The 24778-nt window shown below is 39.0% G+C and overlaps 1 protein-coding gene across 4 annotated transcripts in view; it reads left to right on the plus strand.

The window, feature by feature from the left end:
- The window catches only part of PRKG1 (protein kinase cGMP-dependent 1), a 480301-nt gene that overhangs the window by 278478 nt on the left and 177045 nt on the right, over positions 1-24778 (plus strand). For all 4 annotated transcript variants that reach the window (XM_061373836.1, XM_061373835.1, XM_061373838.1 and 1 more), the window contains exon 4: positions 19848-19953. In XM_061373836.1, coding sequence (XP_061229820.1) covers positions 19848-19953 — 106 coding nt within the window. The remainder of the gene's footprint in view (positions 1-19847; positions 19954-24778) is intronic.

A 24778-nucleotide genomic window follows, 5' to 3' on the forward strand; every position in this document is an offset into this window, starting at 1 on the left:
GCAAGGGATTTTTGTTTGATGTATGTATTAATCAACAGACATTGTAGCTCTATGCCCCTTAACAACTTCAATAAACACATCAGAAACTTTTTTATTCCAAACTGTCCCTTGCAACATGTATTGAAAACCCACAAGTTTATCTAATGAAATACACAGTGTTATTTTCCTTCTGTATTATGTATTTAATGGCTTGGAAAATAGCTTCTCATGAATCACATTAAATACACTGTCATCCAGAGAAAAATGAATATCTACCTCTGCTCAGACAAAGTATTCTTGCCACCTAGATCAGATGGTTAGAGGAGCAAGATTTGGAGGCTCAGAAAAAGTGTTCATAATTTTCCCATAAACTGATGTGCTGCTACCTTTGAGTGAAGCATTGAGGTCTGTTCTTCCAGGCAGTCTGGTGGGTTTCCCAGGGTTCAGGGATGGAAAGGGAGCCATCAGCGTGTGGGGGTGACAGTAGTACCTTTCAGTGTGTTGCATAACCAAAGCTGTAAGACTGTGAGCTGCTGCAGAAAGGCAAGTTAGCCTGCCCTGTCATCCTGAGGGGATTAACCTCCCAGAGGAAGCAAATTAAGCAAAGAGAAGTTGCAACTTCTTCATGTGTGCACCTTTGGTCCTGCGCTCTGAGGCTGGTTCTTTTTTCCCAGCCTTATGTGCAGGGCAGTAGTGCAAGAAGGCAGAAAACCCAGCACAACAGATGTTGCCTTAGTTTCTTTATACCCCTCTTTCCTTCTGCAGAAAAAATACTTATATTTAAATTTTTTTTGCTCTTTCTGCAAATAAGCAGATTTTGTGCCCTTTGTATTGTTAGTGGCTCTACCTCCAAGTTTGGTTCAGTAGTCTGGTATTGAAGGGAGTCCTCTGCTCATCCCTACTCAGTGTGTGCTGCTTTGTTAATGCAAAGTGGTTTGGGCACATGCCAACTCGGTTTGGTGGAGACTAACCCTCCAGAGGTCTCGCCCACATGTGATCCAAGTGCTAGTGGGTTGAGAACTGCTCCTGCAACCCTACAAGGTCCTTCCTCATTGATTTACAAAACAGACACTCCAGAATGACTCTCAAGTGATAAGAAGTGCCTGCAGAGCTCCAAAGTAGTTCTTCTGCTATCTGCAAGGTGCCCTCCTGTTTGCTTTCTGCTGCTCTTTCCTGTGCCTTTCTTCTGGTGTGCTGTCCCTTCCCTTCCTTCACCTGCTTTCTCCATCTCCCCAGCACTTCCTGGAAACCTTCTTTCTTTTTACTATTATCCCTTTTCTCTACCATCATCTCCTGCTGTGCCACAATCTACCCTTGAGTGGACAGGTGGAGGGTTTGGCCTCTGAAGGCAGCAAGAAGAGACAGAAGGGACCTGACTGTGTACCTTGGGATCTGAAGGGACCATCATGTAATTCTCACCTGTCTCAAGTTTCAACTGTCTGACCTGAGTGTTTAAAACACATGCCCTGGTGCAGAGCAGGGGGAGGGGGGAAGAGACAGGATAGATGCTATCCTGTCACTTGGGGAAGGTGGAGGAGATTTCTCATTGGTCCCATGTTAAATGCTATGTGGAGAGGACAGCCATTGCTGTTTGTGCTTAGGAAAATAATCAAGACAGTAATGTTTGTGGAAGTTCTTGGGGTGCTTTGGGGCAGTGTCATACCTTCTGCCTCCTGTTTTCTCATCGGATGTATAACAAGACCTTGTTTTCAAAAGACATACTGCTCAGTCCTCCTGTTTCATAACTGATATTTTTAAATTGCCCTTTTCCTTTTCTTTGCCAATGCTCTTTGATGTCCAGTGTTATTGCTGCTGTTTGACTTTTGCTTTATTCAGACTGTGGTTGTCCACTGGTTTCCAAATACAGAAGCAAGAAAAGTCCTTTCCCAAAGATCAGGTCTTTTCAGGAAGAGGGAGACACGGAGACTAGGGAAAACAAAGCAAACAGGGTAAAGCATGACTGGGCATCAAATCTTACACAACATTAGGAGCAGAAATATCATTAAATTATGTATGATGCATGACAGAGTGTGGTGAGGGAATGGTGGCAGACAGGGAAAGCTTTTGATGGTCCCAGAGATGGTCATGTGGCTAAGCACAATCCTTTCCCTTTCCCCTGGAGTACCCCTGAGTGGTACATGCTATTTTTAATAATTTAATCTGTGAGCTTTTTTGCTGCGATGAGCACACTGCAGAGAGGGATAAAAGATATACTGGAGAGGAAACTGTCTGCTAATTGCTTGCATGGTTATCTTCATGCAGATGGACTTGAAGCTACCATCTCTTTCTACCCGAGCCAACAAACAACCAGCACGTGGTGCTAACTTTTGATCCCTTTTGACCTATTTGGATTTCAAGCCTCACACCAAAGAGAAAAAGCTTCAGTCTTTCTCGAATTCCTCTTACTGTGGGTTGAAGCCCCAGAACTGCTTTGGTCTGGAGAACTGATTCTGGAGATGCCTCCCCACCATCCCTGTGGTCTTGGAGGCAGCTGGTCTTGCTGGGGGGGCATAGGGTAACCTTGGTGTGAATAACCATATTTAAAAAGGTAAAGGAGCAGGACCTGATTGAAGTTCTCTGCACGCTCACCAGGAAGTCTGGATACAGTGAGGAAATAAAGCCCTGGAAGGACATTTTAGATCTGATTAATGGGTATCAGGTGCTATAGTTTTGTTTTAATAGAGGATGCTTTTGGTAATTGAAGTGTGGATACTCTGAGGCAGACCCTAATTCTTCCAAAAACTACTTCTTATGAAGGAAGGGCAATACTTGCTTTGACTAGAACTACAAATTTATCAAGGAGACAATGATTTGTTGAATTATATCCCAAAATATTAACTCTGGTACTAAATAAAATCTAATATGGAATCCTGAATGTGCTTGCTTGTTAAACTTCCTTAAAGTAAATGTGCTGTCAAAAGCAACAAATGGTGATGCACTCTCATTAGAGTGAGGGAACTTTCTGACACCATAGAAATAAGAGTGCATTTCAGCAGCTGTAGTCAGCTTGCAGCAAAAATGTCCATTGTTTTAGTTTAAATATTTTTAGGTGACTGGTTGTATATTTTACTTTTGCCAGCTTTCCACTCTGTAGAGCTAAACCTGGTCAAGAACTAAGCAGAAATGTGACTTTCTCATTGCTATGCCAGCAGAAATGAAGCTGCACTTACATTTCTTTTTCTGAAAGGCATTGCACGAGCAAATGCCAGTGTTTGACGTAGAATTAATGGAGCTATTATAAGCTTACTAATATTTTAAGCTATGCAATGGCTTAAACTTAAAAGAAGTTTTAGCAACCTAGGATTTTTCCGTACTGTCAGTGTAGTTGATCACAGCTTTTACCTATGGTGGTTTGCTACTGGTATGAGTAAGAATGACCATCCCATCTGCCCTATGTTATCCAGGTATCACCTGCAGCAGATCCCTAGGGTAAAGACCATATCCAGATCAAGCATATGTGATAATTGCCCTGTAATCATCTAATAATTAAAATTAAGGGAACAAAAGTAGGGAAAGACTGAATTATCTTGCTTGCATGTCTCTCAAGGCAAAGTCCCTTGTCTTTGAAAGTAGAAAGGTTCTCACACAGCCCTTGTTGAGTCTTATGCTGGCCTATGGATATGGAGGTTATTGATAACTAGTTTGCATTAGCTTGTAGCACTGCTGTATTTTCTTTGCCCCAGTTAAAGACTGTAGTTGGTGTGCTTTTCCTATAGCTTGGAACTTAACAACTTGAAAGTGACAGCATTAATGAGGGAGAGAAAAAAGTTGCAGCTTCCAGAAGAAAAGAAGTAAAGAAACAAGTTGAGCATCTGAGTCATAGCTCAGACCTTACATGGAGAGTTAGAAAAACATTATCCTGTTCTGTGATTCAGTTACTTCTGTGTGGCTTGACCAGACCCTTTTTTATCTCTGTTACTTATATCACACAAGTGTTTGGCTTTGGGTCTTCTGCCCTTTTCCATGGAGGTATCTTAGATACATCTTGTTACTTCGTATGGGGTCTCACTGGGGTTTTGAATTTGTTCAATAGATGAAGTCCTCCAAACTGCAGCTTTTCCTGAGGGCAGAAACAGGTAACTGGAGAATGGATGTGGCATACAGAGGCATTAATGCAGCCTATACTCTGCACCCTACTCCATTCTATTTAAGCACAGCTAAACCTTTAAGAGAGATCTTTAATACTCAGTGTATAACAGCACAGGGTTTATACATGGCTTATGTTCTCCAAAAGCAATATTGACAGGGGTGGGGGGGAAAGAGGGTTTCAGTGTCATAGCAAAAATAGTCCTTTTTTCCAGGCAGGTCTGCAACTTGAGCCATGGGGCTGGAGGTGAAGCAGTCTGTAGGAGGGGATATCTCCAAACTGGGGAAGCCCCTGGGTCATTGGGAAGAGCTTACAGAAGTGACACCCTGTTGGCTAGCCTGGGCACTTACAGGGAAATTGAAAAAATTCTGGCTGGGATTACTTTTACAGGCAATGAAAGATGATAAACAGCACAAATTGAAGGAGTTTAAGCCTGTTGTTGGTGCTCTCATGGCATCCGTAAGACCCTTTAAAAAGCTAATGCAAACTAACTAGGCATGCAGTAGCTGATGGGACAAGTTTCTGTAAATTGCTTGCTGCAAATAGTTAATGCTCAAAGAGAGAAAAGTTGTGAGCTTTTGTGCAATGAGGTTTGTGTGAGAGCTAGGACCTCACTTGTTTTGATGCAGCAAAGCAAGAATGTTTAATCCTCGTTACCTGTGGTGGCAGGGAGCAGGTTTGGCATTATTTAAAAATTTAGTTAGTAAACTGCCTCTTTTTAATCAGAGAGGAAGGCTTTTGTGTTGTTGAGGTTTCTAGTTGCTTGGTATTCCTAGTGCGCTACCAAGATGCAGTTTAACTTTTCTGGACTTCTCAAAAGATTGTTATTCAAGCTCATATCTGAAAGTTTAACATTACTTGCAGATAGCAGCGACAGAGTAATTTTGTACTCTGTTAAATTTCAGAATTACATGCAGTGTTTTGATGAAGTGAATATGGTGCAAGAACAAAATTTCACTTCTGTTGCTTTACTTGGTAGACTTTGTGCTGACTGAAGTTTATGTGATTAGTGGTTAGAAACTCAGTTGAATTTGAAGTTAAATAGTGAAAAAAATCCAGCTTTTTTTTTTTTTCCTGCTAATCACATCACACAGAATAATTAAAGGTTTGGTATAAAATAGCACTTCATGGTTGTAGTGAAAAGAGAGAGGAGGTCAGAAGGTGACAATAAGAATTTAAATAGTAGGGTTCAAAACATGCCATGGCTTTGTTGTGAGAATATTTCCCTTACAGCCTCTGAAAGGTTGATAACTTGTTCATCCATCTTGTACATCCCTCCATGTCTTTTTTATGATGAAACAAATATCCTAGATGGACCAGGGGAACACCACCCTGGGAGCCTTCCACCTCTCAGGCAAGGGGTCTGCTGTGGCTCTGCTTTTCTCTTAGTTAGGAAGGTGTAAGTACCTCAGTGTTGTGATTATTTCTATTTTATAGTGTCCTACCAGGGCCATTGAATGCAGAGTGGTTTATAGGGCTCAGCTGTCATCAATTTTACACTGTTCACTATTTATTCCATAGCTTTGCTTAATATTATACAGTCCAAAAATCCTTCATTTATGTATGTCACCTTTTGCTTTGAGAAATAAGTTTGCTAATAATTCTACTAATAGCATAATGTAAAAATGAAATTCTTTACTCTGCTTTACATACAAAGAGTGGTGGTTCTCCTTTTCTTTTGTATTTTTATTTTTTTTGTGCCATCAGTTCAGAGTACATTCTAAGTTTTTGTATCAGACATCTCACTGAGCAGCTATGAGCTTTAGCAGTAAAATGAATTCAACACATGCACTTGAACTGACTCATACATAAAAGGAGTAAAAGTAAATAACAAAGCCCCTTTCATAAAAGCGCAAAAACAGCTCTAAAATCCAATGGTGTCATTTCCCTTTTTGAAACTCGACAAATGTACCAAGACACTGCTCTACATATCCAACCATGTGATTCATCCCAAGGGCAGCTGCATTACAAGGGAAGATCTTGGAAACTTGAATGGGACCCAGGGGATCCCATTAGCTCCTGCAGCAAACTGTCCACTGGAGCTGTAATGAGTTTTTATGCATACCAGGCCTAAGAAAGTTAGCACAGAGTATTTTGGTACTTGTTACATGAAGAAAAAAAAAAAAACCAAACCCAACCCACTCATTTATTCTATACTATATCCCTCTTTAATTGGGCTTTTCAATCACTTAAAAAAAATCATGCCAGAAAGGTGTCCCTGGTCAATTAGTCACACCTAGTGAAGGCATATATGGCACTTTTCTTGCTCTTATTGTTGTTATTCATGACTTAAAGCATCCTGCAGTGCAGAATTGTAAGTGAGGGTGTCTAGCTGTGGAAATGAATTTCCACATGGCTTCATGCTGATCTGTCTGGTTGACTAAGCTTTATGAGAAGTTGTCTGTAGGAGCTATTTTGTAGCTAAATAATCAGATAGCACCTAGACCTGAAAGAAAAAAAAAACACCTGCAAAACCAAAAATCAACAAACAATAACAACAAAACTACCTCACGTTAAAATAATGGTTTGTTACTTTTAGAAAGTAAAATTAATTTTGCTATATGTGAACAGCTCTTTAAAAACCTGTTTTCCTTACAAAATCATTCCTGATAACTCGGAGTGGAATATAGATTTTTATTTTTTTTTTGGACCTGCATTGTGTTTTCCTTAGAAAAAAATCAGTCAAGCAGCTGAAACTCGTGCTCATTTAGGTATTTTAGTGTCAAGATCAGTTGCAAATGTCAGTGAGAGAACCTGCAATAAAGACGGAGAAAAAGACCTCATTGCTTTGTGTCTTGCTGTGGAGTTAAACTTTTCCCCCCTTTTCCATGACTGCTGGAGGTCTGGTGCTGACTGTGCAGAAGGAAGAGGATAACTTTCACCTGGCTTTCGGTGTTAGCACTACCTTAAGTGGTAAAGGAGCAATTAAAGAGCCTGTGCTTATTTTTGAGGTGGAGATACTGTATGCGTACTGGCAACTTGGTGAATTGAGAAGAGCTGAAGTCTTAGCAAAGCTTTCTACCAGCAGAGTCAGAGACACTTTCCTCTCTTCTTTTCCATGATTTTAATATGTAGTGCTTTAGAGGTTCTGCAAATGTTGTGAGGCATAAGTATTGCTTATAAAGTGCTTCAGCTTTCTTTTTATTCTTTATTCTTACTTTTTCTTTTTATTATTTTAACAAGTGTTGTGGTTTAAGCCCAGCCGGCAATCCAGAACCGCACAGCTGCTCACTCACTCCCCCCAGCTTGTTCCCCCCACTCCCGGAGGGATGGGGAGGAGAAAGAGAAGAATGTAATAGAAGAATAAGATAAGAGCAGTTCAGTAACTAAGGTATAACACAAACCACTACTGCTACCACCAATGATAATAATGATAAGGGGAGTCACAAGGGAAGAGAATGCAACTGCTCACCACCTGCCGACCGACACCCAGCCTGACTGAACAGTGATCTAGCCCTCCTGGGTAACTGCCCCCAGTTTATATATTGGGCATGACATGCTGTGGTATGGAATCCCTCTTTGGTCAGTTTGGGTCAGGTGTCCTGCCTCTGCTTCCTTCTGGCTTCTTGTGCCACTCCTCCCTGGCAGAGCATGAGACTCAGAAAGTCCTTGATCAGAGTAAACATTGCTGAGCAGCAACAAAAACATTGGTGTTATCAGCTCTATTCCCAGGCTGAAAGTCAGAAACACAGCACTGCACCAGCTACTGAGAAGGAGAAAAATAACTGCTACAGCTGAACCCAGGACAACAATCACACAGTATCTGGCAGTCATGTATCTATAAAGTGATATTTTCTTTCTAATAGAGTATAAAATCTCTTTTGTGTTTTCCAATAGTTCCTAAAATTCTCAGCCCCATTAAAATTTTCAAGCACATGTCTGTTTAGGATACCAACCACTGCATTTAGTCATTCATTTAAAGCTTTGCAGCCTATAAGTAATCAACCTAGTTCTAAACTTGTGTACATCAGTTTAAAAATTAACCCCAAATTTTTGCCCTGTAGGTTTGTGGTTTTGTACCCACTCATTGTATTTATTTTTTTAATTCCCAAGATCATTTTTCAGGGTGAACACTAAAACATATATATTTTTTAAATGAGAAGTCTGAGAGAGGCTCTTTCATCAGAAAGGCCATCACAAGGATGCTTGTCCAGCCTTGATGACTTCAAGAAATGAACAACTTGATGGACATATTTATACTGTTTTTACAGGTTCTTCCATAAGGCTTTTGGCAGTGCTCTTGGTAAGACCCCAGGAGCCACAGGTATTGGTGCCTGGGATTTTCCTCTGGTTTTAGAACCTTTCCTTTTTTTTTTTTTTCTTTTTTTTTTTTTAACCTCTAATGCCACACTGTCCCATGCAATTCTTCTGGCCAACTTTTATTTGCTAGAAGCAGAACAATTCATCCCTGCCCAAAATAGAGACCTGTGGTTCTTCCCCAGCTGTATTGCAGGAGATGGGTTGTGGAGTCTTTCTGAGATGCCTCATCTTTTTAGTAGGTAGGGTTGTGGTTTTTTTTCTCTGTCACTTTCTTTAATGGCCCTGCAAGCTGTCTTCTTCATTTATCACTGCTTTATTTCCAAATTAGGGTAGTATTAAAATGCCACCTTTAATTGGGTATATTCAGTTTCCTTGTTCTTGGGGCTCCTTTAGGCAATGAACTAGAACTGATCTGTAGGTCTCTTTAAAATGTGAATCTATTACTTTACTCATTACTCATATAACATAAGGTTTCTTGGTACTGCTTTTATGATCCATGCATGCCGATGAAGTGATGCATCCCAGCCTGAATCTCACACCCCCACGAGGGGTTTGGGTTTTTTCTCCTTTTCCTTAGAAAATAATTGGAGACATTTTACTTCAACCCCTCTAGTGTTGCATTAAGTTAGTTTTTTGAGCAACTAAATTTTAGGCTTCTGACCTGTATTAAATCCTTGTTGTGTAAGGGTTTGACTCCAGCCAGCAACTAAGTACCACACAGCCACACCGCACACCCCGCCCAATAAAATCCATAGGTTTAGATAAGAACAGTTTAAAATAAAGTATGATGATGATAATAGTAATAATAATAAAATTTTAATGAAAAGTAAGACAACTAAAAGAGAGAAATAAAACCCCAGAAAGACAGTGATTGGTGCCTCCTGGCCAGCTCCCCCCCATTTATATGCTGAGCCTGATATTCTATGGTATGGAATATCCTTTGGCTATTTCGGGTGAGTTGTCCTGTCCTGTCTACTTTAAGGAACTGTTTCAGCTTTCATCCTTTATATGGACTTTTAATACTATAATGAATACAATTCTTGAGTATTTTCTAAGCTCTTGCTCATGCAAGGTAAGTTTAATTAAAAACCTAGAAAAATGTCTGTATTATAGGAGTGTAAGAAAGATAGAACTATGTTTATACTGAAGGGATGATTAGGAGATGACATAGTAAAATTTATGTAAAACAGCAGTTTGCTTGAAAAGAGCACTAGGACATCTAATTAACATGTACAGATGATGTGAATGCTTTGAAATTCCAAGGAAAAATACTAGATGCAAATAAAGATTTTCATAATACTTATTTAATCCTTGTCACAACTTCTCATTTAGGCTAAGAAGTTATGAGTCTTCAAAACAGGACTGAGGTATTTTAGGGAGTCAATAAGAAGATAGGGAATTACATTAGATAAAAACAAATGACAGCATATACCCTCAGCCAGCCATTGTGAACCTTAAATTAATAAGAACACCCAGGCTGGGGTTATTGCTGAATAATTCATTAGGAGACATGTCGTTTTCTTTGAAACTTTGGGTAAAGGTGGTTGTTAGGGCAGAAGGCTGGATTACTTGGTTCACTCTTCTATCAAGAAAAGTCCTGCAATATTATATAGTATCTAATACAGATTATTTCACTTAGCACTGGCTGATAGATGTTGTCGGATCTTAAGTGTGGGGGTATTTTAGGTTGTAAGTCATATGATGGAGGAGTGAGGATGAAATCCTCTCAATTGAAGTCAACCAGTGCTTGGCCTGAAGCTTTACAAGGGCCTCAGGGCTCGCACAAGCTGGCTAAACTCTACTTGTCATTCCTTTATACGTATTCATTCCTCTTCTGCTGTGATACAGGATTTTCACAGGGATGATCACTCACAGCAAAAGAATCAGAGTCAAGACCTCCTTGGAGTAGACAGACACAAAGGGAGCTTGGGGTAAGGCCAGCTCTACCTCTGAATCACACATAGGAACAATGGGAAGGGCCAGCCTGTAGCACAAGTGGAAAAGGTCTCTCCCCCTGGGGTCCTTCAGACATGAAGTACATCCTTCCTGCAAATGAAAATAACAGCATTATTATTTTTGGCAATGGGATTACTTGATCCTTTTTAAATTTTTATCTTAAATAGAGTATTTTGTTGACTCTGCAGAGGCCAGTCACTTCAGCAGGAGGAGTTAGCCCACATTCTCCAGCATAACATACTGAAACCACAGTAAAACCAATAGTGAATTCTGTTAATTATAATTAAATGTCAACAGTGTTTTATTCTATTTACTTGCCTCTTACTAGAGATGAACAGAAAGTGTGGTTGTAGTTTCCACTGAGTATTTTCTACAGTGCACCTGCAGTGTTTAATTTTGTTTGCCTCAGTTTTTCCCAGATTTCTTCATTGCTAATGTTGCTACCCCTAAAATTTAGTTTACTGTCTTTTTAATACCAGAGGTGATTTTATTATGATGGAAAAGGGCAGAGCTTGTTAACAACAGTTTCCATCAGCTTCTTTTCTTAGTCACATCTGATCTCATTCAGGTATGTTTCATTTTTATGCAAAGTGTAGGGAGTTCTTTGGGATATCCAGTGTCTTCATAGTTTATTGCAGCAAAAGCAGAGCTATCTGAAGAACTTTCATTGAGTCATGTCCTTCTTGCTTTGTTTCCTTCTCACATAACCTGAATATATTACTAACTACCTCTGAGACAAGTGCTTAAGCAGCAGCCCAAACCAATTCTTTAAAAAGTAATACAATTCTGAGACTTGCCTATTAATCTGTTTTTGAATCTTTTATCCATTTAATATGAAAAAATGCCCATTTTTGTAAGTCTGCAGCCATCTTGATTGTACTTTGAGTGCTATGAAAGTGCAGTATGGTGTGTGGTTTTCAAAAGAAAAAGGACTTACCTCTCATGCAATGTGAAGATTATCTTACCTGTATCTACAACCACACGTAGGTGAGCATCCAGAATCACCTTCCTGGAGGCTCAGGAGGTGAATTGGAGGTGACGTGCATGGGTGCGGCATCCTCCTGTGAGGTATCTCACAGTTGCTAACTTTTCTTAATGACACATAGTCCTAGATACGTATGCAAGAGCATCCCTTGTGGTAGCTACATCTTTTGCATGTAAGTGTGCCGAAGTATTGAGGATTTCCTTGCCTTGCCTCCCCAGTGTTAGGCACTGAGATGGTGCCAATGAGGAAAGGCTGGAGTAGGTTGAGCGGGGTGTTAGGTGCACCCTTCCATGGCAAAGCAGAGGCTCTCATTTACTGAAGGATCATGCAAGTCTGAGTAAGAAACAATTTTATTAATGGTTTGAAAAAAGCTCAAGTATTGAAGTAGTTGTTATCTTTGGACTGCAGTTACCTTCAGTCTTCCATGTGAGCAGTACAGCTCAGGAATTCTGTGCAATAGGATTTTCTATTGCAATGTAATACAGATTATTTTAGCATAAAAATCCAAGTTAGTCAAGCTTGGGGGGGGAGACATAAAAAAAAGTAAAAGACTGCAGTAAATATGAAATCTTGGTCTCCATAATTCAGGTCTTAGTAATGTGAAGATAATTACAGGCACTTGTAAAAGTGCATATTTGACCTCTGCTTTAAATATCACACCATAATGGGCAGTCCACAAAGAGGTAGATAGAACCTCATCCTGCACCTGTGTCACAGTGCAGAGTTGCCACTGTGTGGGGAAAAAAAGCCCTAATGTTCGTAGCCCAGCACCAGAAGAAGAACCATGACTGGCATGTCCTGCTGCTATCCTGACACTGCACTCCAAAAATTCACTGCACAGTATGAAGTCCTGCCATAATGCCAGCATTGAACATCATTTTGTGCTGAGCCCTGGATATCCAAAATCATCTTCTTCTCCATCACTGGGATGAGTTTTAAGCTTTCTGGAAGCTTTTGCCCTTCTTTTTTTCCCCTTTCTTAATTTTCCTTAATTCCTGTCCCATGCTCTGTGTGCCAGGAGAAAACACAGCTCTGGCCTGAGAATGAAAAAAAAAACACAAACAAACCCTAACATTTTCTCCTGCTTCTGTGGGTAGGTTTTAATTTCTTATTATGAAACATTTTTAACAGACTGTCCCAGTTTAGGAGCACATGGATATAAACCGTATCGGGATAAAAAGTATATTTAAATGCTTATCTCTCTCTGCTTGAATGCTGCATTTTTCCTTAGACAAGTGTAAAATTTACGTCTTGCTTTGCATGCCATGAAATGACAAAACCCCCTGGGAAGTTACGGGAAAGGACCTATTGAGAAAATGGATAGCATTAGGATGAAGTCATCACTGTACTGGTGCCATCCTTGTTAGAAATGTGAAACAGATACATGAGAAAATAGAGAACTTTAATCTTACTGTTAAATAGATCCACTGTGCATCACTCCATGCATATCCCAAAATGGAGTCTGCTGGGGCCTCGTTTATGATTCACTGTGTGTCTGAGGAGTAAAATAATTGAGTGTGCTCCTTCTGTTTTGTTAAATGTGCTTTCCATAATAATTTTACAAAATATACATGACGAAACACAAGTAACTGGAAACGACTGTTCTCCCCAGTGGTAATTTGTACGATAATCATTGCAAAATCAAACCCTGGTGGGAGGGTGCTTAAATGTGAGTGGAAATACTACATATCATTGCTGCCAGAAAGGTCCTAAGGACACAAAGATGCTGCTGTTTCTTTGCCTGAGGCTTGCCTGGGCAGGTAAACAAACAGTTTTTTGAATAAAATAGCCTAAATGCAAAAGTGAGGCGATGAATTCTAACTTACAGTGCAAGGCAATAAAAAGTTTCAAGTCTGATAACACTACTGATGAGTTCTTAAGCTAAGGATGATTTATTTTGTGATCCCTGAATACCTTGGAAGGGCTTCACTGAGCATGTAAAAACTTGGAAAGAAGCTAAAGGATTGAAGGGCCATATGAATATTGCATTTCATTTTGACATAATACACCTATTTGGGCACTGTTCTGGTGGTTGCTTGGATTTAAAGGATTTAAAGCATCTTTTAATGTTTTATTGGTAAAGTTTTGATGAACTGGATGTGGTTAAAAGCATATTTTGTGATTGACCTAGCTTTGGAGAAAAGCAACTGTTTGCTTAAAATATGTGGAAGATGGTTTTCCAATAGTGCTGTGCAAAATGATGCTTTACTTCCTGGTGCATTTTAGCAACTGCACCTGAAGGACTTCCACAGTTATATTCACATATATTCTATATAATTTTATACAATATATATTGTATATCACATAATGCTTATAAATAATAGTTATGTTACTTTTTCTGTAAATACTGCTTTCACTTAAAACTTTGCAGTTTTACCATCTATTTCATCGTGTTTGTGTGTGATGCAGAGAAAAGGAATAACTTGGATTTGAGCCTGAAGCTTATGACTTTCAGTTGCTGGGTTCACAAGAAGAAAAGAAGCAGAAGAGCAAAAACTTTGTCCTTCAGCAGGCTGGGGACATGATGGCAGTATTAGAAATTGAGACAATTAAGCCTTAGGGAGGGCTGATAATGAATAGTCTCATTTAGTACCATAGGTGAAGAAAATCTGGATACTTTTTCTAATTTTCATGGAAGCTTGTATTCTATCCCTGATGACACCAAAATACTGTGTAACTGATAGCAGTATATACAGTAAAGGCTAGACAAAAATTGCAGTTTAAAACGTGATGCTGTAGTTTCAGAAGGAGACATATCAAAGCCAGAATGTTGCAAACATCTTTTAATGGTGCAGTGCAAAGCAGGAGAAAGGCAACCTTTTGGCCTTTCTCACCTTGGAACCGTATCTTGTGGCCATCCACCCTCCCTGGCATCCCTCTGGCTCTGACCTGGCAGTACACTGGGGTATTTGTTCATGAGCTAGTGGGAAAATCCTATCAGATGGTGGGAAAATCCACATGTTAAGCTTGAGGCTGGCTGCAACCTAAAAATCTGCTTTTAGTTTTCCTCTTTTGCATCACTCTGAAATTGTGCCCTGCCTTGCACAGGGAGAAAACACTTAGAGAAGGTCTGAGCTGCTGCATCCATCAGGCTTGAGTTGCATCATGGAGGATATGCTCATATAATCCTTTACAAATAGAGAAAATACATTTACCTTGCCTTACTTTATGTTCAGAGACCTCCTGGCACACAAGCAAGCCAGTGGACATGAATAAACCAGCAAGGGTGTAGCCCAAGTTTTGGACTGTGTTGGGAACCGTGTACCCCTGGGGATGTCTTTCCATCTGTTTTCATAGGTTGTCCAGGTAAATGAATAGGAAGAAAGTTCCTTTTTGGAAAAGAAGTTTGAAATTGTTCATTGAAATTGTTTACTTGCTTGAACCAGTGATTTTTGGTGTAGGAATGGGTCTGACTCATATACTGAAATGATTGACTTAAATAATTTCTCAACTTACTATCAGGAATTAAGTACTGACCATAATGAACACTTCAATTTTAAACTTTAATGATATCTCCACCCCCATCCAGTTTTGACCCATGAAATCATGACTTTCTTGCTTTGGCTCTCACAGCCTTTCCATGTTTTTTTCCAGGAGCGTTTTGCTTTGGCTTCAGCCCTTGCAACGCATTAAAATATTCCTCAGTGACTGCAGGCTGCCCAGCATCAGCTGATATCTTCACCCAGAGAGCTATGGCTCCTAAAAATGCAATGATGATGTCATATAAACAGTCATTTAGAGGTCCCCATACTGGGTATCCCTATTTTTATCTGTGCCTCAGAGTGAAGGAGGAGTCTTTATGATAGATACGTATTTTATAATATACCTTAGTTTGTGAATGTGCATGTTGCTGCCTTACACCATGCTAATTTTTTGTGTGCCAGCCAAAATCTTGGTGGCTTCTAGGATGATCATTGATTACATTGTGTACTGCTACAAAGATAAAACAATACCCAGCTAGAAAGTTTTAGTATAAAAAAAATGTAAAAGAGGCAATAAATGTTAATTGTAGTATAACTCCAGTTTAGCTGCTTTGATTGCAGTATAATAATTTATATTATTGAGTAGTCAACTCCCATTACAGATATATGCACACTCATCTGTTTTCATGGTGATATTTATCATATTCTTTTGTGGTGGTAGTTCTTGCAGTCAGAGAATAATATACTCTCCTGAAATCACGCTTCACATAAAGTGTTGTCTCTGTCATCCAACACATGCTTTTTGCAGCAGAATGGACGAGAAAACCTCTGTCATCTCTGTCTGTATCTGTTATAACTCAAGTTATTCATGGCAGAATTGACTTTGTGGTATACAGACCATATAAATATTTTTAATTTCAGGGGACTCATAAATATGTCTCTTTGAAGTTGTTAATGTCATCAAATCTTAACGACTTCACACTGTTCCTTCATTAAGCCTCCAGCACATTTACAGAGGTTTTTAAGCATAACAGGAGATTGTGCTCACACCTGATTATAGGCATCTTACTGACATTTAAAGCTCTACTGTGACTAACCATTAGTAAAACCTCTATTTATCATTAGGCAAGGTAAATGTGAATATAGAATATAAGCAGTGATCATAATTAGCAGTACAGAAGCGTATTGCCTGCACTTAACTTTTCCTGAGCTACATGGTCATTGTGAGGGGGCTGTTAAACAGCTGTATGTTTAATTAGGTGGTATATGTATGGATATATTCAAATACACATTATGTAGTATAGCATTATGATTACATTAAATGATATATATTATTAAATTAAATAATATATAGTATTACATAGAGTATATGTAAATATGTACAGACATGTAATTTTTTTGTATATGCAGTCTTATATATATGTAACTTGGGTTACTGGGGGGGTGCCTTTGGGAGAATGTGACTTCTAGGCTCACTAAGTAAGCCTCTGGTCCTGTGCTCAGATGAAGATTGCCAGCTGCAGAAATTTGTTTTAACAGAACAATTTCTAGCAGCAATAAATGGATCTTCATTTAGCTTAAGAGGTACTAAATTACGTTTGCCATTTACCTAAGTGCATTAAGAGACCTAGTCAGAACATACCTAGCATGAATGTGCACATCTTTGGAGACTGATATTAAATATTACGTAGTACTTTGTGAAACATGTGGGGATCAGGGGAGAATGAATGAGTGTTCGTCACTTATCTGGCTTCCTGGTACCCATGTGGACCTCAGAGACAGGTGGTATCTTTGCAGCTATATCTGAACCCACTGTGGGAGAGAAATCCACAGAGTGCCTTCATCATTCACTGTGTACATGAAAAACAAGAGTTAGCTGATTGCCATCAGTCACCGATTTAAGGCATAATGCTATATAGCCTGTAAATGCATCTGATGGGGTGGGGACTCTTCTGTTCAGAGGCCATGCTCTTCCACACTGTTATTTAATCCAAGAAGAATTTAGTCCAAGATGCTGATTGAACGTGTTCATTAAGGACCAGCTGGCCAGAATTGAAACCTTTTTTTTTGTTGTTTGTGTTCTCGTGAGACCTCACTTGGAGTATTGTGTGCAATTCTGGTGTCCTCAACATAAAAACGACATGGAACTGTTGGAACAAGTCCAGAGGAGGGCCACGAGGATGATCAGGGGACTGGAACACCTCCTGTATGAAGACAGGCTGAGAAAGTTGGGGCTGTTCAGCCTGGAGAAGAGAAGGCTGCGTGGAGACCTCATAGCAGCCTTCCAGTACCTGAAGGGCGTTGGGGAGAGACTCTTCTTTAGGGACTGTAGTGGTAGAACAAGGGGTAATGGGTTAAGACTTAAACAAGGGAAGTTTAGATTGGATATAAAGATGAAATTCTTTACTGTTAGGGTAGTGAGGCACTGGAATGGGTTGCCCAAGGAAGCTGTGAATGCTCCATCCCTGGCGGTGTTCAAGGTGAGGTTGGACAGAGCCTTGGGTGATATGGTTTAGTGGGAGGTGTCCCTGCCCATGGCAGGGGGTTGGAACTCGATGATCTTAAGGTCCTTTCCAACCCTAACTATTCTATGATTCTATGATTTTTCAGGGCTACTTGTTTGCATAAGATAATGACACTTAAAATAAATTGGGAAGCAAAGGCGGACAGAAATATTTACAGGAAGGCTGACCTGTCTTTCAAAATAACATGAGATGGTAGACGAAAAAGGTGAATATAAGAATTTGCTATCGTATGAGCTTACTTAGCTGTTGTGTCAGCTTAACAGTCATGCCTTTGCTGCAAAGACTGCATTATAGAAATATAGGCAAAAGTTTTAATTTTACTCTAACGATGTTTGCACTTTGGAAAAAATGCCTTTGATGTTTTTGTAAGGTATGTTCATGGTACGTGTTTGTGGTAGGGCACTGGGATGCTGTTTTATATTTTGGTCCAAAAAATAAAAAATAAAAATCTGTGAACTCTTACTTCATTATTTTCATGTTCACTACATGGGTTTATCAGTGTTGTTGCCAATCAAAAAGCGAGTTGCTCTTTTGCCTTTTGTGATAATCATACATTACATTGAATACAAACCATCTTGAAATGGCCAGGCTGGCTGAAATCCCCTACATTTTTTTCACCTACCTAGGAAGCACTGACTTTACAAGGTCACCTATTCTTGCTCTCAGTGAATATACTAGGATTTTACTGAGATTTTACGATTTTAGTAACTTGGTACAAACCTTGTCATCATAGAATCATAGAATAGTTAGGGTTGGAAAGGACCTTAAGATCATCAAGTTCCAACCCCCCTGCCATAGGCAGGGACACTTCACACTAAACCATGTCACCCAAGGCTCTGTCCAACCTGGCCTTGAACACCGCCAGGGATGGAGCATTCACAGCCTCCCTGGACTAACCATTCCAGTGCCTCACCACCCTCACAATAAAAAACTTCTTCCGTATATCCAGTCTCCCATGTTTAAGTTTTAACCCGTTATCGTTGTCCTGTCACTACAGTCCCTAATGAAGAGTCCCTCCCCAGCATCCCTATAGCCCCCCCTTCAGATACTGGAAGGCTGCTATGAGGTCTCCATGCAGCCTTCTCTTCTCTAGGCTGAACAGCCCCAACTTTCTCAGCATCAGCCAGTACAGCAGCAAACCATTTTTTTCAGTTAGCCCCCCCCCACACCTCCTATTGAATAATATTAATTTATATTTCTAGGATAGATATTATCTAAAAATTAGTTAAAATCTCTATTTGGCAGAAGAGAATAAAAAAAAAAAAAAAAAGGAAAAAAAAATACCAAACCAGAAAATTAGAGATCCCATTCTATTCATTGTCTTCTTCCACTCTGAAGAGAGTAAAAGACTCGGGGTTTGTTTTTTGTTGTGTTTTTTTTTTTTTTTTACAGAAATCTTTCATATAAAAGCTATGGGTCATTCTTTCTCATCAGTTTGATTACAAAAATCAAAATGTTTCTCGAAAAGGAGTTTCTGTCTTGCAAATGAGAGGAGGCTTTAAATGATGGGATGCATTCACATAGTTCTGCAGCGCAATTTGAGAAGAAAAGGTTGAATTTGCACTTTGAAGGTTTTTGCATCCTGCAAATGCAGTTAGGGATAGAAACTAATTACTTTAACCAGGGGGGTTGTGACTGAAAAGACCAGCAAATAAAAGCAGAGTCATTTATTGGAATTTTATTTGTAAGAATATTTGTAAATATTTTTCTGTAAGTCTTTCTGCTCATTTCTGTTTCCTGTAGTGAAATGGGATATGGGGATGAAATTCATTGCAATTACTCTCTGAAAAAAAGAATAATGAATATAAGTGAAGAGGCTTTTAGAGTAGTTTTGTTTAATTAAACTGTTTCTATAGGGAGAAACTGTTATAAACTCTGCATATGCAAACTTTTGTAGCTAATGCAAATGTCTAAGCTACATCTGAGACTAAAGTCTGGACCACTTGGGGTCCTGCACATTCAATACATGTGGTCCTGTTTTCTTTGAGCATCTGTACTTTATGCAGTAGTAATCTGTTATGCTTGTTTTTACAACAGGACTTTGCTTCTAATGTATATGATGTAGTATATGGTGTGTAACATTGAAGTCTTGGAATTTATCTGAACCATGAAAACTAAAGTTGGAAATAAATTACTCAAAACTTCCAGAACTGGGAGGTGTTCAATTATTAGGATATAACAGGACTCAGTTGTGTAAAATCTCTCGAGGTCAAGGAGAAATTATCATCTACTTTGGGAGTAGGATGAAACCCTCAGAATCAGCATAATGCGGTAAAAATTTCCCCAGATCTCTCGGTGTCATAGACAGTGATTTGTCTCAGGTTAAAATGAACTGAGCCCCTATTTCTTGCTTGGTTTCAGCCTGCATTGATTTCTTTGCATCTCACAGTTGCTTGTAGGCAGTCTTTCTGAAAAAACCAGTGTACTATAGCTAAAACTAAGGGTATTTCAGATCATTTCAGTGCATGCTTAGTCCATTGTCCAGCAGGTGAATTTTGTGTTACTGTTTTGAAGTATGTACCCATTTTCATCCTTTCTCATGAATGAAGCCATTTTCCTCTGCAGTTCACAACAGGTTTTCAAATTTTGACATTTTGCTAATTACATTTTCCCCTTGTCTTGTTTTTTTCCAGCTCTCGTAAATGTGAAACTTTGGGCTATTGATCGGCAATGTTTTCAAACAATAATGATGAGGACAGGCCTCATCAAGCATACTGAGTATATGGAATTTTTAAAAAGGTATGACACTTGTTTACTTTATCAAAAACTACAGTGAAACTGCCGTCCTCATCTTTTGACCTTTTTTGTGTGAGTCCAGTGTTTGATTTCCTTCTGTCTTTTTTCATTTGTTTGTTTGCTATTTAAGCATCTGTATGCTGTATCCTCCAGATGAAAGGAGGGTGAGCACTAGGAAGTCTTGCTGCAGCTTAGTTTCATCTTATTGTGAGTTATTCGTTGGCAGAGTCTTGCAGCTGAGATGTGAGAGAAAAAGCTTTGATATGAGTTACTCCAAGTGTACCTTATTAAAGGAAATACTCATTAAAGAATAAATAATAATTTTAAAAAGACCCCAAAACACCCTCTTTAGGGAAAACCCTGGTTCTTAAACTTTTGTAGAAAGAAGCAAGCCCATTCTAAGTGTGTTCTTGTGCTTCTAGAATAAAATGCAAGTTTCTAGAGAAGTAAAAACTTCATTTTGCTATAAAGTGCGGATTATTTGAGTAGCAAGATAGACGTAAAGCCAAGTCTTTCACTCCTTAAATTTGACTCTCTCAAACTTTCCTTTGGATCATGTTGCCATCTCAAAGTGGAACAAATCCTCCTTGTGAAAGCTGTGTCTAATATCCTAGTAATTCAAGTGTGCTGTAGCAGTGAGGAACGGGCTATGTTTCAGGTCAGCAAACTAATACCAAACAGAATAATGTCACTGAATTCTAGAGAAAAAAATCACCCAAGTCAATGTGATACTCTTAAGTAATCACATCATTAGTAAGATGTTACTACCTCAGGCTTGTCCTGGATCAAAACATTTCCCACTGCATAATTTCCCTTCTGAACCAGCAACCCCCTGCTGTGCAGAATCACTGCAAGGGGTAAAATTATGCCCAAGAGATAATTTCTTTTGATGGTAGATGGGGGTGTGATCAAAATTCTTCAGATTTAGTCTCCTTTTCACCTCTTTCTTGGGGAAGCTGTGCTTGATTTCTTTCTTCTTTTTTTTTTTTTTTTGTTTTGGATGTGTCTTATTTTCAACATAGGGAAATATTTTAGCAATTATTGCTCATTTCCAGAAGCTCCTTCTTTTTTCCAGAGAGAGGTTTTCAGGGAAAAGTGCTGTTGTAAGATCTAGATCTTACAGTTTGTAAGCTGATGACCCAAGTGATGGTACATGCCTTAAAAAGGATATTTTGAATGAAAAATTAAAGCAATGCAGCCATATCAGATGGCAAGTAACAAGTCTCCCTAATGTGGGCATACTAATTTTTACCCTGCCATGTTGCATCCTTATAGAATCATAGAATAGTTAGGGTTGGAAAGGATTTTAAGATCATCAAGTTCCAACCCCCCCTGCCATGGGCAGGGACACTTTGCTCTAAACCGTATTACCCAAGGCCTTGTCCAACCTGGCCTTGAACAGTGCCAGGGATGGAGCATTCACAACCTCCTTGGGCAACCTGTTCCAGTTCCTCACTGTTTGTGACCTGCTTCTTATATGTGTTTTCAAATATAAGACTTCTAAAATTGGAAAAACATTCACAGTACATTCACTTAGACATTCAGTAACATAAACTCAAGGAATAGCCTGTATGCATTCCATACCACAGCTCAGCCAGGTCAGTGGGTAAGAAATTGATCAAACCTGGGACACCATTAACTGCTTAGATCTGGGAGTGGAGCCCTGCCGGTTACACTGATTCTTGGCTGGGTTGACATCTTACCTCCTGGCGTCTCTTGTGTGGTTCTATTTGTGATTCTTTTCAGTCATGAATAAAAATAGTAATAATAAAATAATGAAACTAAGATAATTGACAAGGCAACATTGTCTTCCTCAGAGGACAAGATGTTTTCCTGGAGAGGACCAGGAGCTCCATGGAGATGTTCTGCTGCTCAGAGATGACATAGAATCATAGAATCACAGAAGAGTTAGGGTTGGAAAGGACCTTAAGATCATCTAGCTCCACCCCCCCTGCCATGGGCAGGGGCACCTCACACTAAACCATGTCACCCAAGCTCTGTCCAGCCTGGTCTTGAACGCTGCCAGGGATCAAGAATTCACAACTTCCCTGGGCAACCCATTCCAGTCCCTCACCACCCTTACAGTAAAGAACTTCTTCCTTATACCCAGTCTAAACTTCCCCTGTTTAAATTTTAACCCATTACCCCTTGTCCTGTCACTGCAGTCCCTAATGAACAGTCCCTCCCCAGTATCCTTACAGGCCCTCTTCAGATACTGGAAGGCTGCTATGAGGTCTCCACGCAGCCTTCTCTTCTCCAGGCTGAACAGCCCCAACTTTCTCAGCCTGTCTTCATAAAGGAGGCGCTCCAGTCCCCTGATCATCCTTGTGGCCCTCCTCTGGACTTATTCCAAAAGTTCCATGTCCTTTTTATGTTGAGGACACCAGAACTGCACACAGTACTCCAAGTGAGGTCTCACGAGAGCAGAATAAAGGGGCAGGATCACCTCCTTCGACCTGCTGGTCATGCTCCTTTTGATGCAGCCCAGGATACAGTTGGCTTTTGGGGCTGTGAGGGCACACTGAAACCAGCTCATGTTCCTGGTGTAGTCATCAAAGTCTAGCTTTTTCTGGGTGTCTCATTTTATTAACAAGTAAACTCAGGTGAGAAAATAAAAAATATTACCATGCTGAAAGATTAAAAAAAAAGGTCATAAACTCAAATGTTAACAAGCGTTGGCATTTTTTGTGTGCTGGTGGATGAAACCAAAAGATGTACATAAGATCAGTTCTGGGGGTTAGAGCCTCTCTTTCAAAGCAGAAATTGTGCAATATGAAGGTCTTAAGCTTTGAGGTTTAATAGAGATTTTCAAGAAGATTGTCAAGATTAATTTGGATGCAGGCTCCACAGGGCCTGCTCAGCTTTATTTGTAAAGCAGATAGTGTTAGGAAGAAACCAAGAAACATTTCTCACCCTGTAGCTGAGCTTCTTGGACACAGCCTATTACAGTTTGTCAAGCCATTATATTAATAATTATTAGTATAATATACTTAATATAATTTTATTATATATTAATATGAAGTATATTATTATGTTATAATTATAATAATTCTTATTGGAAAGGCCTAAGGCAACCAAATATTTTTTCTTTAAATCTTAGTTTGAATTTAGAAAAAGATTTCATCCTACACAGCATCTGTAAAATGGAGCAGGTAGCTGTAGGAAGGTGATGACAAAATGGTATCTGCCCATTGTGTCTTCCAGTTGGGATTTGTTTATCAATAGCTATCTCAAGCTTATCTTAATATTCCATTTATTACATTAAATAATCTCGTTTAGGGATGCTTTCCTTCTAAATATTAAGGAAAAAATAGGTTAAATATTGAATACAAGGAGTATGTCAGTTCTTATTCTTTGGAGGCCTTTTTTCTTTCCTATATTAATAAATGAATGAAAATGCTCTTGTTAAAAAAACAAATGGAATAGAGACAAAGTTTTAAATGGTACCTGTGCACAGAATAGTCAATGGGGTTGGAGAGCGTGATTTTTTCCTGATATTGGTCTAAAAAATTTACCCTTTCTAATCCTGTCATTAATAACAATAATATAATGCCTCAATAACATATTTTCACCTATGAACAAAATACAATAGAAATTAAAGTTTTGGGATTGCAAAAAAATTATTAATGTATTCTCATTTGTCTTTCTGAAAACAAGTGCAATCTGTGCAGTAATATTACTGGGTCTCCTTGTACTCATACAGTACAAAATATTACCCCATAACCACTGTTGTGGTTTTGCCTTGTTTTTCCACAGGAGAATGGTATTGGTGACACAGGTCAGCTACTGTTTCCTTAGTTTCACCCTTTTATGTTCGAAGTATGTATAGTCTAGTCCTTTGTTCTGAATGATGTAAGAAAACTATAAAAAGTACATTTCCTAGTTAAGAAACCTTCCAAATCGCTCCTGGGCTAGAAGTACATAGTTTTCACAGGCTTATAAACTTACGATAACTTTTCTGACTTATATAAATCAACTGCAATATGCTGGAGTAAGGAGCAAGTGAACATCCTCTTTTCCATAGTATTTATGAGGAACCAGTTTGTGTATTCTTTTCTGTTGCTTGTAAAGTCAACAGATCTTTTGAAGTGATTAAAAGATGGCCTAATTCCCTAGCAGAACCTGCTTCAAGTAAGCAATGGAAAATCCAGACTGTTTTTGATCCCTGTGTATATGCTGAATGACAAATCATATCAATGATTCTCTTTGAAACACAAATTTTCAGTAGCTCATTATGTGGTTAAATCAATGCTAGATAAAGCTAGTTCGTAGTGAAGCTAACAGTAAAAAGTTGAAATATAATCTTGTACTGTAGATTTCGTAATTCGTTATGGTATGTATCATTTAATATATTTGCCATTTTACAAAGAAGAAAGAGCATCATTCTGCAGTGCAGATTACAGGTATGCCAAAATTAGCAGTAGATCTCACTGCAATATTCACTGTTACAACATTTAGAATAATTTTCTTTTCAAGCCTGTACTAAAAATAATTCCGTATGAGCAAGATCAGAATATTTCAGTTAAAGAAACAGCTATTTGTAAGATAAATTTGTCCAGGAAATAAAAGATGGGGGAAAGCCTTATATTGTGGCCAGTGTAATAATTTCCTGCTAGATCATAAAAGTTTAAAGACCAGAATGCCTTGGGAGAGTAAATATTATATTTAAAACAAGCAAACAAACAAAAACCAACCAAAGAAAAACCAAACACAAAAAGAAAAAAAAAGAAATCTGAAAAAAAAAAACAAAACCACCCTTCCTAGTTTTTCCATAAAAAGAGGCCTTATATTCTGGTCCACTGTGTAAACTGTGATTCAGCCAGGACCC

This window comes from Neopsephotus bourkii, unplaced genomic scaffold (genome assembly GCF_033783945.1).
Source record: "Neopsephotus bourkii isolate Nb327-2 ecotype Australia unplaced genomic scaffold, CSIRO-AGI_Nbou_v1 NB_1634, whole genome shotgun sequence".
In the NCBI taxonomy this organism is placed as follows: Eukaryota; Metazoa; Chordata; class Aves; order Psittaciformes; family Psittacidae; genus Neopsephotus; species Neopsephotus bourkii.